The following is a 27,509-nucleotide window of genomic DNA, read 5'->3' as shown; positions in this document are numbered from 1 at the left end:
TCCAAGGGAGTTGTTCATGGGCTTGTCCACACTAACTTCTTCACCGAGACCATCTGCCTCAAAATACCGCCTATATTGAGGACAGGAATTTGTATCTTCGACTTAACCTCTCCTGAACTCTAGAGTTCAGATTGCTTATTTTGTATTTTTATTTGGATATCTAGTAAACATTTCCATCTCAAAAACAAAAACCTATGGTCAAAATCTCACTTGTAAACATCCAGGCAAAAATTCAAAATGAAACCTTGGCTAACCAAATCCATACTCAAATTCAAAGAACAATCTCCAATGATCAGATAACTTAATCTCTGAACTGGAAGGCAGGGACAATATGAACAAGTCAATCACTGGCTTCATCATAGCATGGAAAGTAAACATCTAGAATTCAAATTTAATTTCCTCAATACCTCTCAAAATGGCATTCATTAGCCTGTAGCATCTATTCTTGATTAAAGCTACAGATAAAACAAAACAACACCTCACAATGAAGAGTATTTAAAATAAGGGTACAACTCTAACTTAATGGAGACACATTAAAATGGCCTCATTTCAGAACCAGAAGCAACATTAGTAATTAAAAGTTCAACCTCCTAATCTTCCAGATGAAGAACCAAGAGAAACAAGGCTCAGAGAAGTTAAGTAACATGCCTAATGTTATTCAGCCAATATGTGGCAGAGCCAGGACTTGAACCCATGTCTTTGAACTCCAAGTCTGAGGCTTTCTGTCATCATTCCTATTTTATATATCATAAGAAATTCTGGTAATAGCTATTAAGGGGGAAATAAAAACAAAACAGTATACTATACAGAAATGAAGAATTAGCCCTGACTGGTGGCACAGTGGATAAAGCATTGCCCCAGAGTGCCGAGGTCACCAGTTTGATCCCAGGGTCACCAACTCAATCACAAGGGCGCTGGCTCAACCCCTAATGTCCCTGGTTTGAACCCCAGTCGGGGCACATATGAGAAGCAGTCAATGGCACAATCAAGTGGAACAAGTTGATGCTTCTCTCTCTCCCTTCCTCTCTCTTTCAAAAAAAAAAAAAAAAAAAAAAAAAAAGAAGAAGAAATAGAATATCACATTGCAGAAAACTTGTTTGCCCATCTGGAGAGGCCAAAGGGGAGAGGTGTGGTTATTAGAGGAAATCAGTGAGTGTAAGCATGCAAGCCAGTGCCTCAGTTCAAAACCACAGGGAACATTTCCATCACAACAGTAATGAAAGCATTAAGTTATTAAACTCCTGGATGTACTTGAGCCACTATCATACTGAATCAAAGGAAGTAATAAAACTTTAATGGGAAAAATAAAATATAAGACCTCTACCCTCTCCCAGCTGGAAAAACTTAATAAAATAAAAAGGACAATTCTCCCCAACTTAATGAATAGATTAAATAAACTACTCCTAATTAAAATCCCCAAGATATTTTTTTTTTTTTTTCATTTTTCTGAAGCTGGAAACAGGGAGAGACAGTCAGATAGACTCCCGCATGCGCCCGACCGGGATCCACCCAGCACGCCCACCAGGGGCGACGCTCTGCCCACCAGGGGGCGATGCTCTGCCCATCCTGGGCGTCGCCATGTTGCGACCAGAGCCACTCTAGCGCCTGAGGCAGAGGCCACAGAGCCATCCCCAGCGCCCGGGCCATCTTTGCTCCAATGGAGCCTTGGCTGCGGGAGGGGAAGAGAGAGACAGAGAGGAAAGCGCGGCGGAGGGGTGGAGAAGCAAATGGGCACTTCTCCTGTGTGCCCTGGCCGGGAATCGAACCCGGGTCCTCCGCGCGCTAGACCGACGCTCTACCGCTGAGCCAACCAGCCAGGGCTAGATATTTTTTTTAATGTTAGAAACAGTGCGATAAAAGAACAAATGGAAACCTATCAAAGAATATGAACAGGAAATGACAGATTCAAATTTTTGTTAAACACTTAATTCATACAAAAGAATATCTATATCATGTGTAAGATATAAGGAATAATAATTAAATATTGATGTACTCACCACCAAGATAAAGAAATAGAAAATTCCCAGTATCTTTGAAACCCCTGTGTGGCCCACTCAAATGACATGCCCCTTCCCCAGCCCCTCCTGAGGTAGCCATTATCCCGAATTTTGTTTTCATCATTCTCTGGTCTTACTTTGTTTCCCAAGAGCATACCTAACCTTAAACAATATAGCATTCGGTTTGCACACTTTTGAAATGTATGTAAATGAAATTCTAGAGTATTTAATCCCTACAACTTGCTTTTTTGTTGTTGTTGAAATTTACCTGCCCAAGATTTCAACTGATGCATATAGCCTAATTTGCAATAAGCTGCACAGAAAATTCATTATATGGAATACACTATAATTTATTTGTGTTTTTTTCCTGCCAACAAAAATAAAGTTGTTTCCAATGTTTTATATTATAAAAATCACTCCTGTGAACATTCTTGTAAATTTCTTCAAACACATATGCCAAGAGTTTCTTTACAATGTATACTTAAGAACTTGCTGGAAGTTAGGGTATATACATGTTTATCTGAATAATGCCAGCCAACTCCCACCTAGCCAGCTACTGCGTATTGTCACCAACAGCTGTTATTGCCATGCTTTAAACTTGTTTCTAATATAGTCAGTATAAAATATTATCTTATTTTCATTTCAATTTGCATGTCCTTGATTACCAAAGAGGTTGAGCACCTTTTCATTTTGTATTTAGTTTTTTCTGAGAACTACCTGTTAAGTCTTCTGCCCATAGTTCTGTTGCTTTCTATGTCACACTGTTTCTTCCTTAAGATTCTTATTTGTCTTTATTTCTTATTTAAGAAGCCTTCATATATTCTGTCTACTAATCCCTTATTAATTATCTATATATATGTGGGCCCTGGCCAGTTGGCTCAGTGGTAGAGCATTGGCCCAGCATGTGAATGTCCCAGGCTCAATTCCCCCCTGAGCTCATCAGGGCAACTTACTCAGATCAACATAGCCACATTTAACAACACAACTGTGCAATGAGAGACCATCAAGTCACCAGTACCTGGAGGAGAGAAGGGAGGCTCCCTATACCTGCCGCAGATAAGGGACAGAAAGACTACAGAGAGGAGCTGACATTTGAATGGGCCTCAAAAAAACAAGACAGAATGGAGAGGAAAGGAAAAAACACACACATATTGCAAGGTCATGATCATCTAGGTGCTGGTTAGGCATCTCAGTTTTCTTCCAGAAGCCAGATGCACAAAGGCCTGGAGATGTGAAAAATACAAGGGCGTGTCTGACTTTATTTCCCTTAAAGACGCCCACTGAGACTGTGGGAAGCTGTGGGCTGGATCTGCAGTCCAGGAGGAATGTTTTGCCAATTCCTGTTTCCTTGTTAACATGGAAAAAGTATTAAAGAGGAGCTGTTTCTTTTTATTTCTAAGAATTTACCCCAGAGCAGTGACCAGAGATGGATGTCAAGATACACTCACAGCACTCAAAAACAGAAAACCAATGGCCAACCACTAGAGTTAGCTCAGTTAAAACACTCTGCAGTCATCAAAAAGCATGCTGTCAGAGATCAGGTGATGGCATGGAAGAGCTACACTGCGTAGTAAGTGGAAAAAAAAAAAACAGGTTACAAAACAATATGATCCCAACTTTATGGGGAAAAAATACAACATTTTTTTTGAAGATCAAAAAGAAAATGTTAAAAGAATCTCTATGCAGTGGGATTATGGGTGATAACCTTCTTTATCTTTGTTGTCTATTTTCTATAATGAATATGCTCTACTTTTTAAACATTAGATAACAACTCACAAAGAACTGTTATTTAAACACACCCACACAATTGGAAACAGGTCTGAGTGGCTCACCTTCTGCAGGACGGGGGTAGGACAGGTGTTGTCAAACAGGACTGAGTTGAAGATTCCATAGATGCCCTCATGGAGGTGGTACACCATGGCTGTGGGGGTGGAACCGGTCTGCTCTGCAGAGAGGGCAGAGGTCAGGGGCAGGGCAAGCAGCAAGATGAGGGGGTGGGAAGGGGGAGCTGGCAGAATGGGGGTTCCACAAGGATGATGGGTCACTGGAGTGAAAGGGCTACTACCCCTGCCTCAACTATGGGCTGGCTCCTGCCTCCTCCTGCCTTGTTGGAAGCACCCACCCTTGTAGCTAAGCAACCCTGCCCAAGACATAGGCTTAGCCTATGACTGAGCCCCTCAATGCCCCAGTAAGGGCAGAGGAACAGCCCACCCAAGTTCAAAACCCTAAGAGGTTGAGCCATTTGCTTAGAGGCACATGACTGAGGCAGTGCAGGGGCTGGAATGAGAAGCCAGGTCTCCTGGTGGGACTATATAAGATAATACCCCAGATCTATAAAAGAGGCCGGAGGAATGCCACACACACACACACACACACACACACACACACACACACACACAGAAGACATTCCATCACCCCTCCATATGGATTCTCTTGTGGGGCTGCCAAGAGGACTGATCTGTCTGGAAAGGCAGGGAAGAGTGCTGACGTTGGCAGAATGGGCAGAGATGCCTTGAGTCAGCCCAGCCTGAACTTGAATCCCAGCACTGCCCCTTATCAGCTACCTGACCTGGAGCTGATGACTCAACCTCTCCTGCCTATGTCTGTCATCTGTGAAGGGCTTAGATGAACATAAGTTGTCATTATTTTCATTATGTTATGAGACACAGTAGGGTGGATAAGAGCCTGTACTTAGGGACAGGAGACAAAAACATGGGATCAAATGCAGGCTTTACCTCTTACTATCTGTTAAGCAATTTACTTGTATTTTCTTCGGTTCTCAATGTCCTCTTCTATACAACTAATAAATTATCTCTACTACCTGAGTGTTTTGATCTTAATCTTCATAAAATATGAAGATGCACAGGAAAAAAGATGCTAAATATATGTCTTCGGAGTGAGAGGACTTGTAAGTTTCCCTAAAGTAAAGACCCAATCTTAAGATCCCCCCACTCCCTAAAACTAGACCCTGCTCAGCCAACCAGTCCCTACCTTCAGGAAAGAACAGAGCTCTGCTGCCCACCTGGCACCTACCCTCCCTGCCAGGCTGGTCCAGAAGAACCTCCTTCTTGGAGATGATGCTGACTGCCAAGGTAAAGGCCGAGGTCACGTAATAACGCCCCAGCTTGGCAAGGATGTCCACGCCACAGCCCTCTGGGAAGTACAGGTCCAAGGCTGAGTTGATTACCGAAGCAATCTGGTGGTAGGTGGATGCCGGGGTGAACAATTACTTGTTTGAAATGTGGGGTTTAGACGGAAGACCTGCTACCACTTCAAGTCTATTTCTTTTTTTTTTTTTTTTTTGTATTTTTCTGAAGCTGGAAACGGGGAGGCAGTCAGACAGACTCCCGCATGCGCCTGACCGGGATCCACCCCACATGCCCACCAGGGGGCGATGCTCTGCCCATCCGGGGCGTCGCTCTATTGCAACCAGAGCCACTCTAGCGCCTGAAGCAGAGGCCATGGAGCCGTCCTCAGTGCCCGGGGCCAACTTTGCTCCAATGGAGCCTTGGTTGCGGGAGGGGAAGAGAGAGACAGAGAGGAAGGAGAGGGGGAAGAGTGGAGAAGCAGATGGGCGCTTCTCCTGTGTGCCCTGGCTGGGAATCAAACCCCAGACTTCTGCATGCCAGGCTGACGCTCTACCACTGAGCCAACTGGTCAGGGCCTCAAGTCTATTTCTTGAAAGCTTCTTTGATTTACGAAAGAACCTGGCAGCTGCTAAGGCCCCAGCTGATAACCGCGGATGGCTGACTGAGAAAGTAGGTGGAAGGCAGGGCTGGGTCCAGCTCCCCATGCTTATGTAAGTCATCCTTCTCAATGTCCCCATGGTGAGAAGAGGCACTCTTAAAGTGACACTTGTACTCAGATTCTAGAAGCCCTGATGTGGATTTTTTTTTCCCCCATAAATAACCAATCTGTTAAATCAGTGGTCCCCAAACTTTTTTGGGCCATGGACCAGTTTAATGTCAGAAAATATTTTCACGGACCGGCCTTTAGGGTGGGATGGATAAATGTATCATGTGACCGAGACAAGCATCAAGAGTGAGTCTTAGACAGATGTAACAGAGGGAATCTGGTCATTTTTAAAAAATAAAACATCGTTCAGACTTAAATATAAATAAAATGGAAATAATGTAAGTTATTTATTCTTTCTCTGCGGACCAGTACCAAATGGCTCACGGATTGGTACCGGTCGGTGGCCCAGGGGTTGGGGACCACTGTGTTAAATGACACATATTTTCTAGAAAATACAAACAAGCAAAAACTGAGATCAAAATCAGCCCTAATTTCAGCATGAATGGATTTAGAGGGTATTAAGCTAAGTGAAGTAAGTCAGTCAGAGGATAACAAATGCCATATGATTTCACTTATATGTGGAATCTGAAGAAAAATAAACAAAATTTAAACGGATTCATAGACACAAAGAGCCGACTGATGGTTGCCAGATTTGGGGGTGGGGTGGGGGAATAGGTAAAAAAGGTGAAGGGATTAAGGAGTTACAAAATAATTACAAGGATGTAAAGTCCAGCATAGGGAATATAGTCAATATTATTGTAATAAGTTCGTATGGTGCCAGGGGGGTACTGGAAATATCGGGGGAACACTTTGTAAAGTATACGATTGTCTAACCACTGTGCTGTACCCCTGAAACTAATACAAAATAATATTGAATGTAAACAGTAATTGAAAAATAACATTTAAAGTTCATTTCAAAAAAATATCACTCCTAATTCTATTATCCAGATTAACTAATCATTGTTAACTTTTTGGAGAAAGTCTTTTCATTCTTTTTTTTATACAAACATTATTGTTTATGCTAAACAAGATAGGACTATACACATATGGTTTTTATAACCTTGTTTTACTCAATAGACTGTGAATGACCTGTCCATATGAGTAAATGTTCTCACCATAAGAATGTTTCATAATTTAACCAATTCCCAGGTGTTAGATGGACCAGGGAGGTACAAAGAATTCTATGGTGGGCCTGACCTGTGGTGGCGCAGGGCATAAAGCGTCAACCTGGAAACACTGAGGTTGCCGGTTCAAAACCCTGGCTTGCCTGGTCAAGGCACATATGGGAATTGATGCTTCCTGCTCCTCCCCCTTCTCTCTCTCTCTCTCTCTCTCTCTCTCTCTCTCTCCCCCTCCTCTCAAAAAAAAAAAAAAAGAATAAAAAAATGTAATATAGAAAGAATTCTATGGTGTACAGCGCTGCAATGTTCATTTGTTAGGCTAATTCTTTGTGTCTATTGCGTATTATTTTCTTAGGGTCAGGTTTTCGATGTGGATATTCCGGAATGAAGCTCTTGCTGCTAAGGAGAAGCGCCACCTAGTGGTTGGAGTAGTGACTGAGATGACATATTTTTCTTGATTCCATCTCATAGATGGGAAAGTGGACAGTTTTGCTTTCCACAAACTGTATATGGACAGTTTACCATATACATGGTAGATTTGCGTATTTATTAAAGCTTCAGGCAGTAAAGCTTTCCTGTTTCCCGTTTGATTTCTCATCAGCCCAGACCTTTAGAGAGCTTCATGATTTATGCAAATAATGCTTGGTTGAGCCTCAAATGTGTGCATGGGCAGGAGTCAGGCAGAGCTGGGTATGCAACTAGCTCTACCATGGACTCAGGAAGTGATGTAATTTCTTTGAGCCTCATTAGCTCAGCAGTAATACAAGGTTAATAATCAGGTACCAGTAAAGCACCTACCACAGCACTTAGCACACAGGACCTGCTTATAATGGACTCCCTCTTGTCATTATAACCCTCCTGCCTCATACCCACCCTAGCCTCAACCCCCACAGAGCCCAGTGTGACACTTCTGGTCCAGGGTTACCTCTTCAAATCGCACTTTGGCCCCCTCCACTCCAGGGAAGCCACCACCAAGGTCCAGGATGTGCATCCGGTGGCCCAGCTCAGCACCCATTTCAAACACAAGCCGGGCATCTGAGATGGACCGAGCATAGGCCTGAGGGTCAGCACAGCCACTGCCAATGTGAAAACTGTGAAAGAAGGAAAAGCTTTGGCTTACATGCAGGACCCCAGCTGCCACCATCTCAGCCCCAGCCAGAAAAGCACGTGGACATGGTACCCATTTGACAAATGTAATGACGGAGGGTCTGAGAGCTTTAGTGGACGACTGAAGGCCAGTGTGGCAGGTGAGGAGTGGGCAGGAGACTGGGCCCTTGGTGCCCCTGCTATCCCTCTGTTCTGCCCCTAGGGCTGGGCCTTCAGGGATGAGGGCCAGGACCCCAGAGTCAGCCAGAACAGGATGTACCCTCAGTCAGCAGTGTGGACTGACTAGGCTTCAGTTTGCCCATCTGTAAATGGGGATAAGACCCCAGAGGGCTGTGGGATAACACACATGAAATGGTTAGCACAGGACCTGGAATGTTCTAAGTAAGAATAAGTGAAAACTATGTTGTTAGGTCATTGCTACTCTTTCCACTCCCTGCAAGGAGACAGGCAGAGCACAGGTGGGGCCTCCAGGCTGGTAAATCTCCTGCAAAGCTAGGCAGGTCCCTCCTGGGACCTCCTGGGACAAGACCTGGAGATTATGGGGTTGGGGCAGCAGGACACCAGACCTTCGTTCTGAAGAGCTGAAAATCTCAAATGGTAGAATTCCAGGTCCAGGGACAGGCCCTCCTCGGATCTGGGGGAGTTCTCCTACCCAATCGGTTCATTCACAGGAAGGAGGCCTTGGGCTGGGTGTAGGTAGAGATGGTGGGGCTTCCAGACACTCACCTCACACCTACCACCTCTACGTGGCTCTTCTTGGCGTTCTGAAGCAGTTGTCTGCAAGACTTCAGCAATGCTCCAAACCTGAGGCTGAGGTGGCTCAGGGAGTGGGAGTGGTCAGCGGCGATGCACAGGACCATCCTGCGGGGACACGCAGGGCCTCTGCCTCTGCCGGCAGGCCGCCTCCCCGCCCCGCTCCGGCCTCTTCTCTGAGTGCAGGGCTGGGCACCCTTGCGGCTCAGAGCCACCCAACCCCACAGGCTTCCCGACCCCTTCCTCCTCCTGCACAGCCTCCGAGTCCTGTCCCAATCCATTCCCTAACGACCGCGGGCCCTGCCCCGCCCCGCCCCGGTGGCGAACTCGCCAGATCTCCCCACAGCTCCACTTCTTTTTCTTGTATAAGGGAAACCATTCAATTTTTCAAACACCGTCTTATTGAGGACCCCAATATCATGTACAACAGACAAAAATGCAAGCTGCTTTCGGTGAATGAGTGTGGCTCGCTGTCTGGCCTCCCCTCCACCCAGAAGCCCCTCCCTGGAATCCCCAGGGTGTCAGGTGACCAGGATAGAGCTTCAGCCTGAGCAAAACCTCCCGCCCTGACCTCTCACAAGCCCATTTGCATCAGGTCCCTGCCCTGCGACCAGCTTCACTCACTATCTCCCTCACGCCTGGAATGAGGTCTGTTCCAGTGACACCAAATTTCTGCCTATCCCGCAAACACCCCATGATATTTCTGACCTCCATGCATTTCATGTATCAGTTCACTCTGATACATTGTTGGTGTCCTCCCCAAATTCAATTCATCACTCAAGGCCCACCTCAAATGCTGCCTCCTCCATGAAGTTTTCCCGACCACCCACCCCCCTCTAGCTCTCAGCCGTGACTTTGACCTCCATAACACAATAGGCTCTAATTAGTTATTTCTGGCCCTGGCCGGTTGGCTCAGCGATAGAGCGTTGGCCTGGCGTGCAGGGGACCCGGGTTCGATTCCCGGCCAGGGCACATAGGAGAAGCGCCCATTTGCTTCTCCACCCCCCCCCTTCCTCTCTGTCTCTCTCTTCCCCTCCCGCAGCCAAGGCTCCATTGGAGCAAAGATGGCCCGGGCGCTGGGGATGGCTCCTTGGCCTCTGCCCCAGGCGCTAGAGTGGCTCTGGTCGTGGCAGAGCGACGCCCCGGAGGGGCAGAGCATCACCCCCTGGTGGGCAGAGCGTCGCCCCTGGTGGGCGTGCTGGGTGGATCCCGGTTGGGCGCATGCGGGAGTCTGACTGACTCTCCCCGTTTCCAGCTTCAGAAAAATACAAAACAAAAACAAAAACAAAAAAAAACCTAGTTATTTCTGCCTTTGTCAGAGATAGGCCCTGGGATCCTGGGTCCAGTCCAGGAGTGCCTGCCCCAACCTCCCGTGACTGTGGCTGGGCCAGGGCAGTCCTCGGCTCCAACGCCACTCCTCCCTCCCCTCCCCACCCCCACACAAATGGCTCTCCGCTTACTTGGCACTGGAGTGGCTCTTCACCACCTTTGCCAGCTCCATCTCGTTGTCAAAGCTCAGCAGCTGGACCCCATGCTCGGCAGCATACTTGATCTGTGCAATTTGCTTACAGGGGTTGGCGTAGATGATCTTACTGGCAGGGATGCCAATACGCTGAACCAACTCCATCTCTGCCTGTGGAGTCCCAAAGGGAGTGGTGAGGAGGCACCAGGGCCTGCTGGGCCCACAGAAGCCCAAGAGACACAGATGAAGGGCAAAGCCACAGCTACGCATGCAGAGGTCCATAGGAAGCGGGCCTTGTGGTTAAACAACAGACATACAAAAATCAGGACTCATGCTGGTTCACTGTTCTGACAGGCAGGGCTGCCCTGCACAGTCCTACGGGGGGCCCCATTCACAGAGGATACATGGTAGATTTGCATATTTGCTAAAGCTTCCTAGCAGAGAAGCTTTCTTACAAAATCAGTATATTTATTATAACAATTGAGTGTCTTAAGGAAGGCATACATTTTCTAATTCACACTAAGGCATTATATGGACTCATAGTGGCCCTGACAACAGACCTCTGACACGTTTTCCCAGCAAATTTAAATGCAGTCGATGTATTAGAAAGTTCACAACACCAGGAGTCTTTCTGACACAGGCCTGCTGTGTGCATGGCACTGGGCTGGGCGACTCCGGCAAGCCCCTCTCCCCACGGGGCCTCCTCTTCCTCACCTTTCCAGAACACTGCTCCACCTGATGGCTGCATTGATGATACAGTGATGATGACAATGACAGCAACCATGGTCATTGCGCACCTAACCACAAGCAGGTACACAATGAGATGCTCATTATATCAGGTGTTGGCAAACTTTTTCTATAGAGAGCCAGAGGGTAATTGGTTTAGGTTTTGCAGGCCAGACAGTTTTGGTGACAAGTACTCTACTGCCACTGTAGCACCAAAGTAGCCACAGACAATGTATACGAATGAGCTAGGCTGGGATCCAATAAAACTTCAAAAAATCGGCCCTGGCCGGTTGGGTCAGCGGTGGAGCGTCGGCCTGGCGTGCGGGGGACCCGGGTTCGATTCCCGGCCAGGGCACATGGGAGAGGCGCCCATTTGCTTCTCCACCCCCCCCTCCTTCCTCTCTGTCTCTCTCTTCCCCTCCAGCAGCCGGGGCTCCATTGGAGCGGGGATGGCCCAGGCGCTGGGGATGGCTCCTTGGCCTCTGCCCCGGGCGCTGGAGTGACTCTGGTCGCGACAGAGCGACGCCCCGGAGGGGCAGAGCGTCGCTCCCTGGTGGGCGTGCCCGGTGGATCCCAGTCGGGCGCATGCGGGAGTCTGTCTGACTGTCTCTCCCCGTTTCCAGCTTCAGAAAATACAAAAAAATAAATAAATAAATAAAAAACTTCAAAAAATCCAGGTGGGCTGGATCTGGCCCACCGTTCATAGCCTGCCACCCTTACTGTAGATTAACCGCTTTATTTACTCCTTACGATAATCCCAACAGACAGGTAGATATTAGCTTAGCTCCATTCTACAGAGAAGGACACTGATGCTCAGCGAAGCCATATAGCAAGTAGGTGGCAGAACCAGCTTTCTTTTTTTTTTTTTTTTTTTCATTTTTCTGAAGCTGGAAACAGGGAGAGACAGTCAGACAGACTCCCGCATGCGCCAGACCGGGATCCACCCGGCACGCCCACCAGGGGCGATGCTCTGCCCACCAGGGGGCGATGCTCTGCCCATCCTGGGTGTCGCCATGTTGCGACCAGAGCCACTCTAGCGCCTGGGGCAGAGGCCACAGAGCCATCCCCAGCGCCAGGGCCATGTTTGCTCCAATGGAGCCTTGGCTGCGGGAGGGGAAGAGAGAGACAGAGAGGAAAGCGCCTCGGAGGGGTGGAGAAGCAAATGGGCGCTTCTCCTGTGTGCCCTGGCTGGGAAACGAACCCGGGTCCTCCGCACGCTAGGCTGACGCTCTACCGCTGAGCCAACCAGCCAGGGCAGAACCAGCTTTCAAATCCAGGCCTGACTCTCTATGATTAAAGGAAGGAAGTCAGTTGAGAAATACAGAGCTATTTTTAGCCTTCCTGAGTTTGTAATGAGACTCTGATTTTAATTTAGCAACTTTCCAGCACAAGGTATTTATGTGCATTAGCTCAAGCAACGCCTATTTCTATCCTATTGGCTACATTTTACAGAAAACAGAGAGGCCCACCAGCCTGCAGGGACACAGCCAGTAAGGAGCACAGTAGGACACAAAGTACAATTCCAGAGCTGGAATTGCCACTGTTACAGCTTGTTTCCAAAGACCCCAAGTCTGGGTGCACATGAGCTGTGTTGCTCCCTGCTTCACCACAGGAGAGGAGAGGAAGAAGCAGTGTTAGCACTCTGGGGACATGAGGTTTAGCTTTGACTGAAAATATTTAAATAATAGCCACTGCAGTAATCATCAAGAAATGCAAATCAAAACCACAATGAGATATCACCTCACTCTGGTCAGAATGGCTGTCGTCAAAAAGACAAGAAATAACAAACATTGGGGAGGATGTGGAGAAAAAAAGACCCTCATGCAGTGTTGGTGGGAATGTAAATTGGTGCAGCCACTGTGGGAAACAGTGTGGGAATTTCTCAAAAAATTATAACTAGAACTACCATATGACCCAGCAATCCCACTTCTGGATATTTATCTGAAGAAATAAAAAAAACACTAATTCAAAAAGATATATTCATCCTTATGTTCACTGCAGCATTATTTACAATAGCCAAGATATGGAAGCAACCTAGTGGTCCATCAATAGATAAATGGATAAAAAAACCCATGTGGTATACATATACAATGGAATATTACTCAGCCATAAAAATGAAATCTTGCCATTTGCGACACAATGAATAGACCTAGAGGATATTGCACTAAGTAAAATAAGTCTGTCAGAGAACAATAAATATCGTATAATTTCACATATATGTGGAATCTAAAATACAAAATAAACAGAAAAACTAAGCAAAAAAAAAAAGACTCATAGAGAACAAACTGATGGTTAGAAGAGGAAATGAGAGTTGGGGGGGGAAGGGAAAAAATGGTGAAGGGGAATAAGAGGTACAAATTTTCAATTATAGAATACATAAGTCATGGGAATATAATGTACAGCATGGATAATACAGTCAATAATATCGTAATAACTATGTGACAGACAGTTACTAGACTTGTGATCACTGCATAAGGTATATAAATGTCACATGTGCCCTAACCAGGATTCACCTGGCAAGCCCCTATGGGGCGATGCTCTGCCCATCTGGGGCAATTGCTCTGTTGCTCAGCAACCAAGCTATTTTAGCACCTGAGGAGAGGTCATGGAGCCATCCTCAGGGCCCGGGGCCAACTGGCTCCAACAGAGCCATGGCTGTGGAAGGGGAAGAAAGAGATAAAGAAAAGGGAGAGGGGGAGGGGCGGAGAAGCTGATGGTCAATTCTCCTGTGTGCCCTGACCAGGAATTGAACCTGGGACATTCACATGCCAGGGTAGTGCTCTACTGATAAACCAACCAACCAGGGTCAAAATAAATTTTTTTAAAGAAAAAAAATACCATGGCCAGCCACTGCAACAAATATTTTATTTATATTCTTATTTATCTTTATAATAATCTTATAAAATAGGAAATAGAGGCTTAGTGAGGTTAAGGGACCTGTCCAAAGTAACACAGTATAAAAGCAACACAACTGAAATTCTAACCCAGAACTGTCAGACTTAAGCATACCAGCCAGCTCTTAACCATAGTACAATGGAGAACTCAGCCTTGATCCTCAGTTGACAGGTATTTCTGGAGCTCTAATGAGTTGCCAGGCTCTGTGCTAGGTGCTAATGAAAACAAGTGGTGAGTAAAGCAGACAGGGTCTCTGACCCTGTGCTACCTTCAGGCTGGTGGGAAAGACAGGAAGGAATGAGCACTGAGTAATGATGGAATTACAAATGGATAAAAGCCATGAAGAAAAAGGGCAGAATACTAAAGAGAATGCAGATGGGAAGACGTGGGTGTAGGGCCAAAGGACAGCCTTTCTGATGGTCAGAAATTTAAGCTGAGACCCACAGGAGGCTGAGCCAGGCCAAGATGGAAGGAAGGAAAGGTTTCTGGGAAAGGAAGCATCTGTGCAGAGGTTCTAAGGCCAAAAGGTGCTCAGCCTGATACAGAGGATGGTGGAGTAGTCTGGGCTGAGTGCACACAGTGGGGAAGATGAGGTTGGAGGGAGGTGGCAGAGCCAACAGGAAAACCAAGGGGGCTGATGTGGATTCATATTTTATCCTGCGAGTGACAGGAAGCAGAGTGAAGGGTTGCAAAAAGGGAAATGACATGCTCGGATTTGCATTTGAAATGCAAGGTCTTGAATGCCTATCACTCTGGCTGCCCTAAAGGGCCAGAGAGGATTGTGGGGAGACTGATCACAATCACCCTGGCAGAGACGAGTCTGCACTAAAAAGCATGTGTTCTGGAAGCCAGGCTGGCAAGCTCAGTGGTGGATCACACATGGAGATGCTGGGTGAGGATGTCTGAGGGGACTCCGTGCCCAACAGACCAGGGGACCTTTCTCGGAGGGAAGATCGTGAGTGCATTTGAACACTCTGGGTTCCAAGCATCGAGTTTCCTTATCAAGCCAGTAGCTGGTTACATAGCTCTAGGTAAGAGCTCAAAATATGGGAAGTGGTGGCATACTGATGACATTTAAAGCCATGGGAGATGAAACTCCCTAAGCAGAGGGAGAGTTTACAAGAGAGGGAGGCTGAGACGGAACCCAGATGCGCTCCCGTTGGGAGAGTAGTTGAAGACGGCAGAGAGCTGGCACCCAGGACCTGCAGAGGCGAGCAGAGAGAGCGGCTCCAGAGAGGCAGAACACAGAGACTATAATGCCATTCTTGTCAAAGCAAAGCCTGTCCTACAATGTATGTCTTTGTGGAAGGCCATGTCTCAACTGTCAGAGGCAGCCAGCGAAGGTGGGGCAGGGGCCGAGCAGCCTTCACTGTCATCTGATAGACTTCTGAAGTCTTTACAAGTAGGAGCATCTGCTATTGTTGAATTTTTTTAAAAGACTCTGTCATTGCCTGACCAGGCAGTGGCGCAGTGGATAGAGCATCGGACTGGGATGTGGAAGACCCAGGTTCGAGACCCCGAGGTCGCCAGCTTGAGCGCGGGCTCATCTGGTTTGAGCAAAAGCCTACCAGCTTGAACCAAAGGTTGCTGGCTCCAGCAAGGGGTTACTCAGTCTGCTGAAGGCCCGCGGTCAAGGCACATATGAGAAAGCAATCAATGAACAACTAAGGTGTTGCAACGCGCAACGAAAAACTAATGGTTGATGCTTCTCATTTCTCTCCGTTCCTGTCTGTCTGTCCCTGTCTATCTCTCTCTCTGTCCTTGTAAAAATAAATAAATAAATAAAATTTGGAAAAAAAAAAAAAAAGACTCTGTCATTAAATGGGGAGTTGCTACTAAATGGACATCAGATATCAATTCTGCAAGATGAGTAAGTTCTAGAGATCAGCTGTACAACATTGTACCTAATGTTAACCATGCTGTACTTAAAAATTCATTAAGGGCACAGGTCTCACGTTAAGTGTTCTTACTGCCAAAAAAAATAATAAAAGTCCCTGTATTGAATATTGTTGAAAGGCCAAATAATAAGAGGATCAAGGAGTGTCCCCAACAAAGTCTAAATGCATCAACACGGACAGATCTTGAAAACCTGCTGAGTTGAAAGCTATTGCCAAACAGTACATGCCAAGTGCCTATTATTTTAAATTTTATTACAAAATCATGAGATATTTTGTATATTTTCTGTAGGTCATATTTGTAAGTTTGTTTCATTTTGTTTTAAGTGAGAGAGAGGAGGGGAGATAGTGAGACAGAGTCCTGCATGTGCCCAGACCAGGATCCACTTGGCAACCCACCTGGGGTCAATGCTTGAATCAACCAAGCTATCCTCAGTGCCCGGGGCCAACACTCAAACCAATCGAGCCACTGGCTATGAGAGGGAAAGAGAGAGAGAAGGGGGAGAGGGAGGGGTAGAGAAGCAGATGGTCACTCTCATGTGTGCCCTGGCCAGGGATCAATCCCTAGATGTTCACACACTGGGCTAACACTCTATCCACTGAGCCAACCAGCCTTGTATTCTTTAAATACTATATACTGGCCCTGGCCGGTTTGCTCAGTAGTAGAGCGTCGGCCTGGCGTGCAGGAGTCCCAGGTTCGATTCCCAGCCAGGGCACACAGGAGAAGCGCCCATCTGCTTCTGCACCCCTCCCCTTCTCCTTCCTCTCTGTCTTTCTCTTACCCTTCCGCAGCCAAGGCTCCATTGGAGCAAAATTTGCCCGGGCACTGAGGATGGCTCTGTGGCCTCTGCCTCAGGTGCTAGAATGGCTCTGGTTGCAACAGAGCAATGCCCCAGATGGGCAGAGCATCGCCCCCTGGTGGGCATGCTGGGTGGATCCCAGTTGGGGGCATGCGGGAGTCTGTCTGACTGCCTCCCCGTTTCCAACTTCAGAAAAATACAAAAAATAAATAAATAAATAAATAAATACTATATACCCACCAAACTCAAATTCATAAAAGCAATGATCTCTGGGCCCTGGCCGGTTGGCTCAGCGGTAGAGTGTCGGCCTGGCGTGCGGGGGACCCGGGTTTGATTCCCGGCCAGGGCACACAGGAGAAGTGCTCATTTGCTTCTCCACCCCCACCCCCTCCTTCCTCTCTGTCTCTCTCTTCCCCTCCCGCAGCCAAGGGTCCATTGGAGCAAAGATGGCCCGGGCGCTGGGGATGGCTCCTTGGCTAGCCCCAGGCACTGGAGTGGCTCTGGTCGGGCAGAGCCACGCCCTAGAGGGGCAGAGCATCACCCCCTGGTGGGCAGAGAGTCACCCCTGGTGGGCGTGCTGGGTGGATCCCAGTCGGGCACATGCGGGAGTCTGTCTGACTGTCTCTCCCTGTTTCCAGCTTCAGAAAAGTACAGAAAAAAAAAAAAAAAAGCAATGATCTCTGGAGACATAAAGCTGATGTGCTACTTTTGTGTGTGTGTGTGTGAATGAATACATATATTATTTGAATAATAATGAAGGTAAATAATTTAAAATAAAGTGCTCTCTGGATATCAGTGGGGACACTGGTAAAAGGAGGTTCCTCGGGGTAGGGAGTGGAGATCGGGAAGCAATGGTGCAGGGAGTGGGTGCTAAGGGAAAGTGACCAATGAGTGCAAACATGCAAGTGTAGACAACTCACTCATTTTGGCCATGAGAGTGTAAAGGATCAGAGTGGGGGATGATGCAGTATCTAGGAAAGGCTTTCTAAGATGGAAGCATGCTAAAAGAGAGAGAAAGAGAGGGCAAGAAATGGGGTCAGGAGAGATGACGTAAGATCTTTGGGAAGGCGTGGTCTGTGCCCTTGACCCTGGAGCCCTCTGATGAAAATTTGTACACCCAGCCCCAGCTCACTGCCAAGTCCTCAGTCAATGTCAGCCAACGCATGTGCTAAGCATGACCACCAGCGATGGCTGACCAGAAGAGGGCAGCCTTGAACTTCCAAGGAAAGCTGGGCGTCTCACAGTCCTGTCTCAGTAAATGCACCCAAAGATCTGCTCAATCCCACCCAGCAGGAGTACTTGGCCTCTCCCAGTCCTCAGCGTTAGCATGTCACCAGTCTTGTGCCAACGCAGCCATCCTCTCCCTCAGATTTTGGAAAAGACAGCAGCTATAGAATCAGAGACCTCACTGCTGAACACACGCAGCCACTTCCCAGTGAATCTCCCAACCTCTGTACCTCCTTTCCTTATGCCTCAAATGCTTCCTCACAGGACTGTCGTCAGAATCATGGCAATAATAATTACCTCACAGGGTTGTTGCGAGAATAAAATGAGATCATGTACAGAAAACGCTTGGCAAAGCGCCTGGCACAACAGAAGCACTCAGTCAATGGTAGTAAGTATGCTTTCAAAGTCGCCACTGACTTCAATGTCCCCGAACACCCTTTGGAGGACAGTCCCTGAGGTTACAGTCTAAGGTCTCCACATCTGGGTTTCCAGAAGCAAAGTCAGAAGGGTTCAGTCCTGCTCTTCACCCCTATACCAAAAGGCCGGAAAAGGGTCCCTTCCTCCTCGCCCACAGCAAAGGCCGAGCGTGTGCAGGGGAAAGTCCTATGAGCAAGTTGTAGTTGGTCCCCAGTTACAACTGTGAAATGGCAATCTCTCTCCTGTGCCCCTCACAGGCAGGGTCTTATGTGACACATGCACCAAACCAGGTGCACAAAGCGAGAGCTAATGCACAGGGGCTTTGTGGGTGACAAGAGGGAGAGACTCATCTATCAACAGCAGCATTAACATTAGTCTCTAATAAAGGTTAACCTGCTCTGACTGTCCCACCCTGGTGCACGCACACCCATCTCCCACTGCAATACCACCAGCCTGTCCATCGGCTCCCTTCTCCCCGGGGAGCCCCTTCTAAAACTCTCCTCACAACACCCAGTCATGTTGCTGCCTTTAAGAGGCTTAAAGGGATTTTTTAAAGGGTTTAAAAGGGGTTCCTCTCAAAACAATTAATACTAACCATTACAAAAAATAACAGTAGTGACAATAGCACAAACCAATGCCCGCCAGGCACCTCAGGGCCCTTGCACTTGCTGTTTCCTCTGCCTAGAATGCTTATCCCCTAGTTATCCACCTGGCTTGATCCTTTGCTTCCTTCAAATCTGTATTCACATTTCAGCAAAACCTTCCATGGTCAAACAGTCTAAAAGTGTATCCTCTCTCCCAATACCCTTTACTTCCCTCTCCCACTTTAATTTTCTCCATAGTATTTACCATCTAAAATACTATCGATTTTCACTGTTTATTTAACTTATTTTAGAAACCAAACTCCATGAAGAAAGAGTTTTTGTTGTTGTTGTTTTACTTGCTAAATCCCCACCTAGAAGAGTACTTGGCACCACAGGAGGTGCTCAGTAAAATGTCTGCTGAATAAATAAATATATCCAAAGCTGTACTCTGAAGAAACTTCATAGCCTAAAGGCTTTTCTCAAGAACAGAATGAAAATAGATAAGCTAAGCATCCAACTCAAGGACAGCAGTCTTACTCAACACTCTATTGCCAGCCCTACCTAGCACAGTAACTAGCACATTATAAGAGCTCAATGAATAAAGAATAATAGTAAATATGCAAAATGAATCTAAATTGAGCAGGAGAGAATTAAGGCAACAGCATTAATAAAATTAGAAAGGCAACAGAATTGGCAACAATAACAAAACTAAAATGATCAGTTAAGAAAATGTAGCCACACATTAAGATTATAAATGAAAAAAAAATAAATAAAACCAACAAGAGGGTGTTTTTGTTTTGTTTTAATTAAAATAATACCATGTATAGCTCTGTGCCAAGAAATTTGAGTCAAAAGGTGACCCATCTATCCCAGGGCCACAAAAGGTTCTAATTTGGAACTTCAAGGCCGGCAAATTCCATGCTTGTTTCTCCCTCCCTCATCCCTTAAAGCCCTTCCATGTAAGTGGCCCTTTCCAGAGGGAAGGGGCCAGCTGCAGGTCACTCCTGCCTCCCCAGGCCCACCCACAGCAGCCCCGCCATGTGTGTGCTCAGCCGGCAGCAAGGGTCAGTGCGCTGGCGGGGGCGGAGGCTCACCTTGTTGGCACAGCTGAAGCCCAGCCCCAGCTCAGCCAGGACCTTCAGCACGCCCAGGCTGCTGTTGCACTTGACAGCGTAAAAGGGCCGGACTCGAGGCAGGCACTTCAGAAAGCAGAAGTGCTTCCTCACTACCGCACCCAGGTCAGCCACGAAGAAGGCAGTGACCTCACCCTGCACAACAAGATGGGTGAATGTGAGACCCCACCAAGCTCCCTCTGTGCATGCCATCCCTGGTCCTCCTGGGTATCTGCCCAAGCTCAGCTGTGGCCACAATGCTACCCTGCTCTAGATTCTCTGGTGCTCCCCAAGAGTACAGGGCAGGAGGCAAACTCCTCAGCTTGGCGTTCCAGGGTCTGTGATCCAGCCCTGGTCCCCTACCCCTCCTACCGTACTGGATTATTTATTTTCCCACCTCCAAGGCTCTGTTCCCATCATGCCCTCCACATACAATGCCCTTTCCCCACTTGTGCCTGCGCAAATTCCTAACCTACCTTCAAGTTTCATCTCGAACACCACCTCCCCTAAACCAAGAGGGCAACTCTGCCTCTCATGCTCCTACTGTATTTTGCACAAGCGTCAGAACTGTTTGTGCATCTGCCTTCTCCAAGAAAAGACAAATTTCTTGAAGGCCAAAGCTATGGCCTGCAGTGCACTGCTTTTCACATACTGGCCCTCAGTGAAGCCTGCCTCCCCAGGCCCACCCACAGCAGCCCCGCCATGTGTGTGCTCAGTAGGCAGCAAGGGTCAGTGCGCTGGCGGGGCCGGGGGCTCACCTTGTTGGCACAGCTGAAGCCCAGCCCCAGCTCAGCCAAGACCTTCAGCATACCCAGGCTGAGGTCCAGTGCACTACTTTTTACATACTGGCCCTCAGTGGCCCCACTGCCACTGTAGTCCATACCTGTGGACAAGTGGCCAGCACAGATTTGCTAAGGGCTGAACACATATGAGGCTATGGGTGAGGCCACATTACTGAAACCTTCCCTGGGACTCAGTTTCTTTTTATGCAACTTTTTTTTTTTTTTACTGATGCCCACTTGGTGTCAGATATTATGCTAAGGGACAGAAATGACCAGACAGGGCTCTAGCCCTGAAGGGAGTTAGGTCTGGAAGAGAACAAACCCCTTATGTAATTATAAGTGCATTCAATAAATGCCAGATAGGAGTTTATTTATACACAATGCAGCGGGGGCCAGGGAGAAAAAAAATACAAAATCTGCCTGGCCAATCAGGAAAAGGTGACACTGATGAATAATAAGCAGAAATAGGTAAGAGGGAGAGAGGCTGGGAGAAGGGTGCTCTCTAGACAAAGGAATAATTTTAGAGCATATGGCATCATTGGGACCTATGAGCAGAGTAAGTAGTCAGCTCTGATGGAGCATGATTAGCATAGGAGAAGCTGGGAATGGGGCTATGAAAGCAGAGGGCTTCTGACATGGTCCTGTGTAGACAACTGGAAACTGCCAAAGAATTCTGATTTTTGAGCAGGGCTGTGATAAAGTTGGGGAGGGTCAGGCAGGAGGAGGTTAGGGGGACTTTAGAGAGATGAGGCCATGTTTGGGAAGAGCACATTGAAGGGTGCTCTTCCCAAGGAGGCTGAACTCATAGAGCTTGTTGATGCCTAGATGGGGGGGGGGGGAGCTCCCAGGTTTCTGACCTACATCTAGGGCTAGGTAGGGGATAATGGTGCTGTCCTCAAAGCAGAAAATAGGAGGGACAGATATGGGGGCAAGGACCAAGAATTGGGGATAAAATGAGCATGTCTCTTGCAAATACATAGGAAAGATTGAATAGCAAATAAATGAATGAATAAGATGAGGGCCCCAGGGGCCGTTTGAGAGGAGGCAGCTGGCCCTGCCCATGAAACAGGGGACCCACTCCCACTCTCAGTCCCTCACCGTGGTGGCCTGTGAGGCCCCCAGAGTGAGTTCCTCCAGCAGGTCTCGAGTGCTGAAGCCCTCCTCCACCATCACAAAGTCCGTTTCACTCAGGTAGCCGGCCATGCCGAGGAGGAGGATCCGATGGTCTGGATGGAGCTGCCGCCGCCGCCTTAGAAAGTATGCAACACACTGCGGGGGAAGAGTGAGGGGGCTGCTGGCCTGGGTGTCCATGCGGGGTGGGACTGGCTTCCGCTGACCCCCTCACTTCCCCAAGCCAGGGTGCCCAAGACCTGTCACACCCACCACGTCCCTAACGCAAGCCTGGGGAACATAGGTTCACTGGTAAAGGTCAGAGACCAACGGGAATCCGGGACTGAGACAACGCATTATCTGCCTATATGGCATTGCCTCTTTGAGCCTGTTTCCCCATCTGTAAAATGTAAGAATTGGTTTGGAGATCCTTTCCAGTTGTGAAATTCGAGTTTTAGTGAAAAAGCAAAGAAAGACCAAGAAATCAGGAAAGCAGAGAATCTCCAATAGCCAAGTTTCCAGCGAGCCCCCAGTCCCGATCACGCCCACCGAAAGAGGCTGCGGGTGGCTCCGCCAGGGAGTCTCAGCCCAGAGCTGGAGCTGAAGTTCGAGTCAGCTCTGCTGAGTGACCTTGGGTACAGCCCCCTCCCCTCAGAGCCTCAGTTTAATCGTTTGTAAATGAGGGCCGCTGGTCCTGGAGTGCTAGGATTCTAAGCGTGTATGGGGCGCCATACTGGCTCCAGGGCGAGCACCAAAGGCTGAGTTTCTGCCTGGGGAGCCCTCCCGAGTGCAGACCCCCACCCCACCCCCAAAGACAAACATGCCCTTACCAAGCCCCGTCCTCCTTCGCGGGAGCCAGAGCCAGGCGCTGCTAGGGGGGGTCGCCGGTGACCTCAAAACTTGTGCAACACCCCAAAGAGGAGTGGCAGTTGCGGAGCCGAAGCCCCTGCTGAAAGGAGGCAAGAGGGGCCAGGGACACATCAGCACTGGAACCGAGGGCGCCCGCTTCCCGAGGCTCCCAGAGCTATTCCCCGCACTCGCCTTAAAACACATTTACACGGCTTCGGCCCATAGATCTCCCCAGCGAGTGAATCGGGTCCTCCGCGCTTCCGCTCGCTTGCTCCCCCCCGACTCCGGCCCCGCGGCCTGCGCCCGCCCGCTTAGCAGCCACCGACCCCACGCCTCGCCTTCCTCCCGCCGCCTGCTTATATAAGCCCCGCCCAGGGCCCGCCCCTGTTGCTCAGGCTCCGCCCCCGCTCAGCCTCCTCCGTAGCCCTGGCAACCGGGTGCCACCATCCCATTGGTCAATTCTGACATAAAGCATTCAGCTCCTCCAGCCTGGTCCGCAAACCTGAGTGGCTGTACTGCCGGCTGATCCCCGGTCCACCGCTACCCCACGCCTGGAAATCGGAACTGCAGACTCGCCACCGCAGAATCTCTGGCATTTACGCGGTGGAACGCTTAGATCATGGATCTTGGATCTTAGAGAATGGACAGGAAGCCAGAGGATTTCCTATTTGCTCCGGAGCTTTTTCTGTGACTACCTCCTCTCCTCAGTCTTGCTCCTCCCTCGAAGTCCAGGTCAAAAGTCATCTTGATTTACATTTCTAATAAGATTCTTTTTACTTAATTTCCTCTTCCTGTATCCTCTCTGATTCCTCCAACTCAAAACCAACCAAAAGGTCTTCAAAGAGCTTTCTTGTGATTTTCCTAGCTCAGGGCAATCCCTCCCTTCATCCCATCCTCTGAAATTGGACAAATGCCTTTCACCTCTCAAATGAAATGTGTCTCCTTCAGAGAAGGTAAGCGTTCTCTGACTTCCCCACTCAAAGCATTTCTTCTATACCTGAAAAACTCCTATTCATTCATCCAACTCCAGTATCTCACCTCCCTTGTTAAGCTTCCCAGGATTTTCCTAGCCTGGAGGAGCAAGGCACTAGCAGCACTTATATATATCTATGTGGACTTCTCACCCCTTTGGCTCTAGTTACCCACATGGTAAGATTCCTGATGTTGTTTTATGCTTCTTGTTTGGTAACATTTCTCAGAGAGTTTGTGAGTTCCCAAGGGCAGGAACTGAGTGCCAGGCTCCTCACAATGCCCAGTGCCTATCATAAACAAGAGTGCTGATGAGGATTTAATATATATGTTATTCAAAAGCTAACTTAAAAGTTCATCTGAAACAGTAATCATATGAGAACAGCAAAGACATTCTTAGAAAAGAAGAAAGAGGACTTCCTCTGCCAGATTGCAAAGTATTTTGTAAAGCTATAGTCTTTGAAATTGCATAATGGTGGTGCAGGAAAAGATAGCAACAGAATAGAGTCTGCACACTGGAAAATGTGGTACACAATGAAGACAGCATTTCAAATCAATGGAGCCAAAGGCCTTTTGGTCTAACATGTTTTTGTGTCCTCATCAGGCTGTAGGCTTCTTGAACGGCAGAGGCACTTCTAGTTCTGTCTCAGTGTCTGCCTAGGACACCCTGCACAACCTAATCAGAACATGCTCAGCACGCAGATGGTATAGAGCAGTGACCGAGGAGTCTGGAAGAGCCATTTTCTGTTCTTCACCCCGCCTGGCCACATGACTGCTGGGTGTCCTTGGTTGGGTCATCCTACTTAGAGTCATTCCTGCCTGGCTTGAGTTCAAACTGAATGATTTCTCTGGGTCCTTCTACCTGGAACCTTCTTGCTTTTTATGCATAGGAACAGCTTTCAGAAGGCAGTCAGCTTTACAGGAGGGATCATCTGCAGGTCCATGCTTTGAGAGATTTGTAGTCGTTTGTACCATAGCATGAATTAGTGACTGAGGTCTTCTGAGAACAAGCATCTACTGACTGGGAAGAGGTAGACCAGGACAGCCATGAATGAAAGAAAGCTCAAAGGGACTCACCAAGAAAAGATGACAGTACGAGGAGGGGAGCAGCACCCAAACAAACTTTGGCTCTACTTTTATTTTTAACCATTTTTGATACCATAATCCAAGTCTATCTCTCTAGCTCTTTTCATCCCCTGGTACAGAGGAGGCACGTAGTAGGCACATTCAGTATGCTTACTGAATAAATCAACAGAAGTAAGAAGGAATGAACCAGAATCCGGTCTGTCCATTTGTTATCTGTCAAGGATTAGTCGACTGGATACAGACAAACTGGATTTATCTTTTTCCCTACTGGGTATATCACTAAATCTCCATGACAACCCTATGTCACAGGGGCTATAATTGTTCCCATTTTACAAATGAAAAATCTGAAACTCAGAGAAGTTCAGTAACTTGTCACCCACTAAGTAAGAGTGGAGCCTGGATTTAAACTATCTGTCCTGACTCTCAACCTTTATGATTAACTGCCAATCAGTGGCTAAGCATTCTGGCCTGAGCTTAACAAAAATCACCCAGTCATTCTGCTGGCATCTAGCCCAAAGGTTGACAGCTCTTCTCCTGCCAGTCTCTCACAGCACTGTTATCCATGGATGTTGTGCAGAGCCCTCAAGAATATGTTGCTGAAGCAGGACAAAGAGCTTCTGATCTCTGGCCAGGATCGTGTCAGTCAATTTCAACTTATTTTTTCTAAACCAATCATAATTGTAGTCACAAACACTGCAATAAGAAAATTGTCTTAATTGTGCCTGGAGCTGGAGAGCTTGGAAATTACATTTCATTCAGGACTCCTAATACTTCATGGGATTGGATATCAGTTTAATTTAGGTTTGGCCGAGAAAAATAAAAAAGCCAAAAATAACAGAGCCACAAACAAACATAAGTTTATTCTATCAAGTATGTAATATATAACATTGGAGGTAAGCAGTCCAAGTCTGTTGTGCCAGCTCCATAAAGTCATCGGGAACCAAGGCACCTCCTCGCAACACTGCCATCTTAAGCTCCTAACTTCTCGCCTCATGGTCCAAAGTGGCTGCTGGAGTGCCAGCCACATTCCCAGGGTTAATATTTAACCAGTATACACAAGTGTGACTGAAAAAAATTGTTCATGGTTTGTGTCCTTTTTGATTGATCAATGCTCATCTCCATACAGATTGTAACATATTTTAAACACCAATCCTGTACATTCTAAACATCAGGAAGCCTCCATTTAAGCAATAAAATAAAAAGTACCAAAAACTGGCCCTGGCCGGTTGGCTCAGCAGTAGAGCGTCGGCCTGGCATGCGGGGGACACGGGTTCGATTCCCGGCCAGGGCACATAGGAGAAGCGCCCATTTGCTTCTCCACTCCCACCCCCTCCTTCCTCTCTGTCTCTCTCTTCCCCTCCCGCAGCCAAGGCTCCATTGGAGCAAAGATGGCCCGGGCGCTGGGGATGGCTCCTTGGCCTCTGCCCCAGGGAAGGGGCAGAGCATCACCCCCTGGTGGGCAGAGCTTCGCCCCTGGTGGGCGTGCCGGGTGGATCCCGGTCGGGCGCATGCGGGAGTCTGTCTCTCCCCATTTCCAGCTTCAGAAAAATACAAAAAAAAAAAGTACCAAAAACTGAGTGGCTTAAAACAGATGTATGTTTGTTTATTTATTTTTTCCCCAAGTGAGAAGAGAGGAGATAGAGAGACAGACTCCTGCATGCACCCTGATCAAGAACTACCTGGTCCAGTGCTCTGCCCATCTGGGACCATGCTTGCAACAGAGCTACTTTTAGCACCTGAAGCAGAGGCTCTACTGAGCCATCCTCAGTGCCTGGGGCTTATGCGCTTGAACCAACTGAGCCATGGCTGTGGGAGGTGAAGGGGTGGAGAAGCAGATAGTCGCTTCTCCTGTGTGCCCTGATCAGAAATCAAACCCAGGACATCCACAGGCTGGGCTAACACTCTACCACTGAGCCAACCAGCCAGGGCCTAAAATAGATACTTATTATCTCACTGTTCCAGAGGCCAGAGGTCCAAAATCAAAGTGTCAGTCGTGCCATGTTCTCTGATGCTTCTAGGGAAGAGTGCTTGCCTCTTCTAGCTTCTGGTGTTTGCTGGCAATTCTTGTCGATTGTTGGCATTCCTAGGCTTTTAAGTGCATTACTTCAGTCACATAGCTATCTTCTCCCTTTCTGTCTTCAAATAATCTTTCCTGTGCATATGTCTATCTCTGTGCCTAAATTTCTTCTTTTAATAAGTACTCCAGTCATTCTGAATTAAGACTCACCTGAATGACCTTATTTTAACTTAATTGTGTGAAGATGCTCTTTTCCAATAAAGTTGCATGCTGTGGTATTGGGATTTATTCATTTTTATTTTTTATTGATTTTAATTTACTGTGTTTTCATAGATTCTAGTGTCATCCGAATGCATCCCCCCTCCCCTGTACTCCCCTCAACATCCCCTTTGCCCCCCTCCCCATAGTGCCCTCCCCCCTTCCCTTCAGGTATATCCCATCCTATCATCCCCTTTCCCTCTGTCCTCTTTCCCTCTGGTCCCTTTGATCCCTCCTCTGTCTCAGTTTGGTTCCTCAGTTCACATTGTTCATTGGATTCTTCAAATGAGTGAGGTCATATGATATTTTTCTTTTTCTGCCTGGCTTATTTCACTTAACATAGTAGTTTCTAGGTCCATCCATGTTGTCTCAAAAGGCAAGATTTCCTTCTTTTTCATGGCCCCATAGTATTCCATAGTATATATGTACCACTGCTTTTTAATCCACTCGTCCACTGATGGACTCTTGGGCTGTTTCCAGATCTTCGCTATTGTGAACAATGCTGCCATAAACATGGGGGTGCATTTCTCCTTTTGAATCAGTGATA

At 47.6% G+C, this 27,509-nt stretch overlaps 1 protein-coding gene across 3 annotated transcripts in view; it reads right to left on the bottom strand.

Annotated features, from left to right (window-relative positions):
* The window catches only part of AZIN2 (antizyme inhibitor 2), a 32,665-nt gene extending 9,130 nt beyond the window's left edge, over positions 1 to 23,535 (bottom strand). The window contains exons 1-9 of one of the 3 annotated variants that reach the window (XM_066375772.1): positions 23,135 to 23,535; positions 22,614 to 22,732; positions 21,772 to 21,942; positions 19,874 to 20,047; positions 10,234 to 10,406; positions 8,747 to 8,881; positions 7,839 to 8,004; positions 5,031 to 5,193; positions 3,830 to 3,942 (exon numbers count right to left, since the gene is read on the bottom strand). In XM_066375772.1, coding sequence (XP_066231869.1) covers positions 3,830 to 3,942; positions 5,031 to 5,193; positions 7,839 to 8,004; positions 8,747 to 8,881; positions 10,234 to 10,406; positions 19,874 to 20,047; positions 21,772 to 21,876 — 1,029 coding nt within the window. In that variant the 5' untranslated portion in view covers positions 21,877 to 21,942; positions 22,614 to 22,732; positions 23,135 to 23,535. Of the gene's footprint in view, positions 1 to 3,829; positions 3,943 to 5,030; positions 5,194 to 7,838; positions 8,005 to 8,746; positions 8,882 to 10,233; positions 10,407 to 19,873; positions 20,048 to 21,771; positions 21,943 to 22,613; positions 22,733 to 22,824; positions 22,971 to 23,134 lie in introns of those variants that run through there. The other 2 variants (XM_066375771.1, XM_066375773.1) reach the window with 2 other exon arrangements.
* Between the last annotated feature and the right edge of the window lie 3,974 nt (positions 23,536 to 27,509).

This window comes from Saccopteryx leptura, chromosome 3, assembly GCF_036850995.1.
Source record: "Saccopteryx leptura isolate mSacLep1 chromosome 3, mSacLep1_pri_phased_curated, whole genome shotgun sequence".
NCBI lineage: Eukaryota > Metazoa > Chordata > Mammalia > Chiroptera > Emballonuridae > Saccopteryx > Saccopteryx leptura.
Note: the sequence above shows the minus strand (reverse complement) of the source record. Positions and strands in the feature narration are given on the sequence as shown.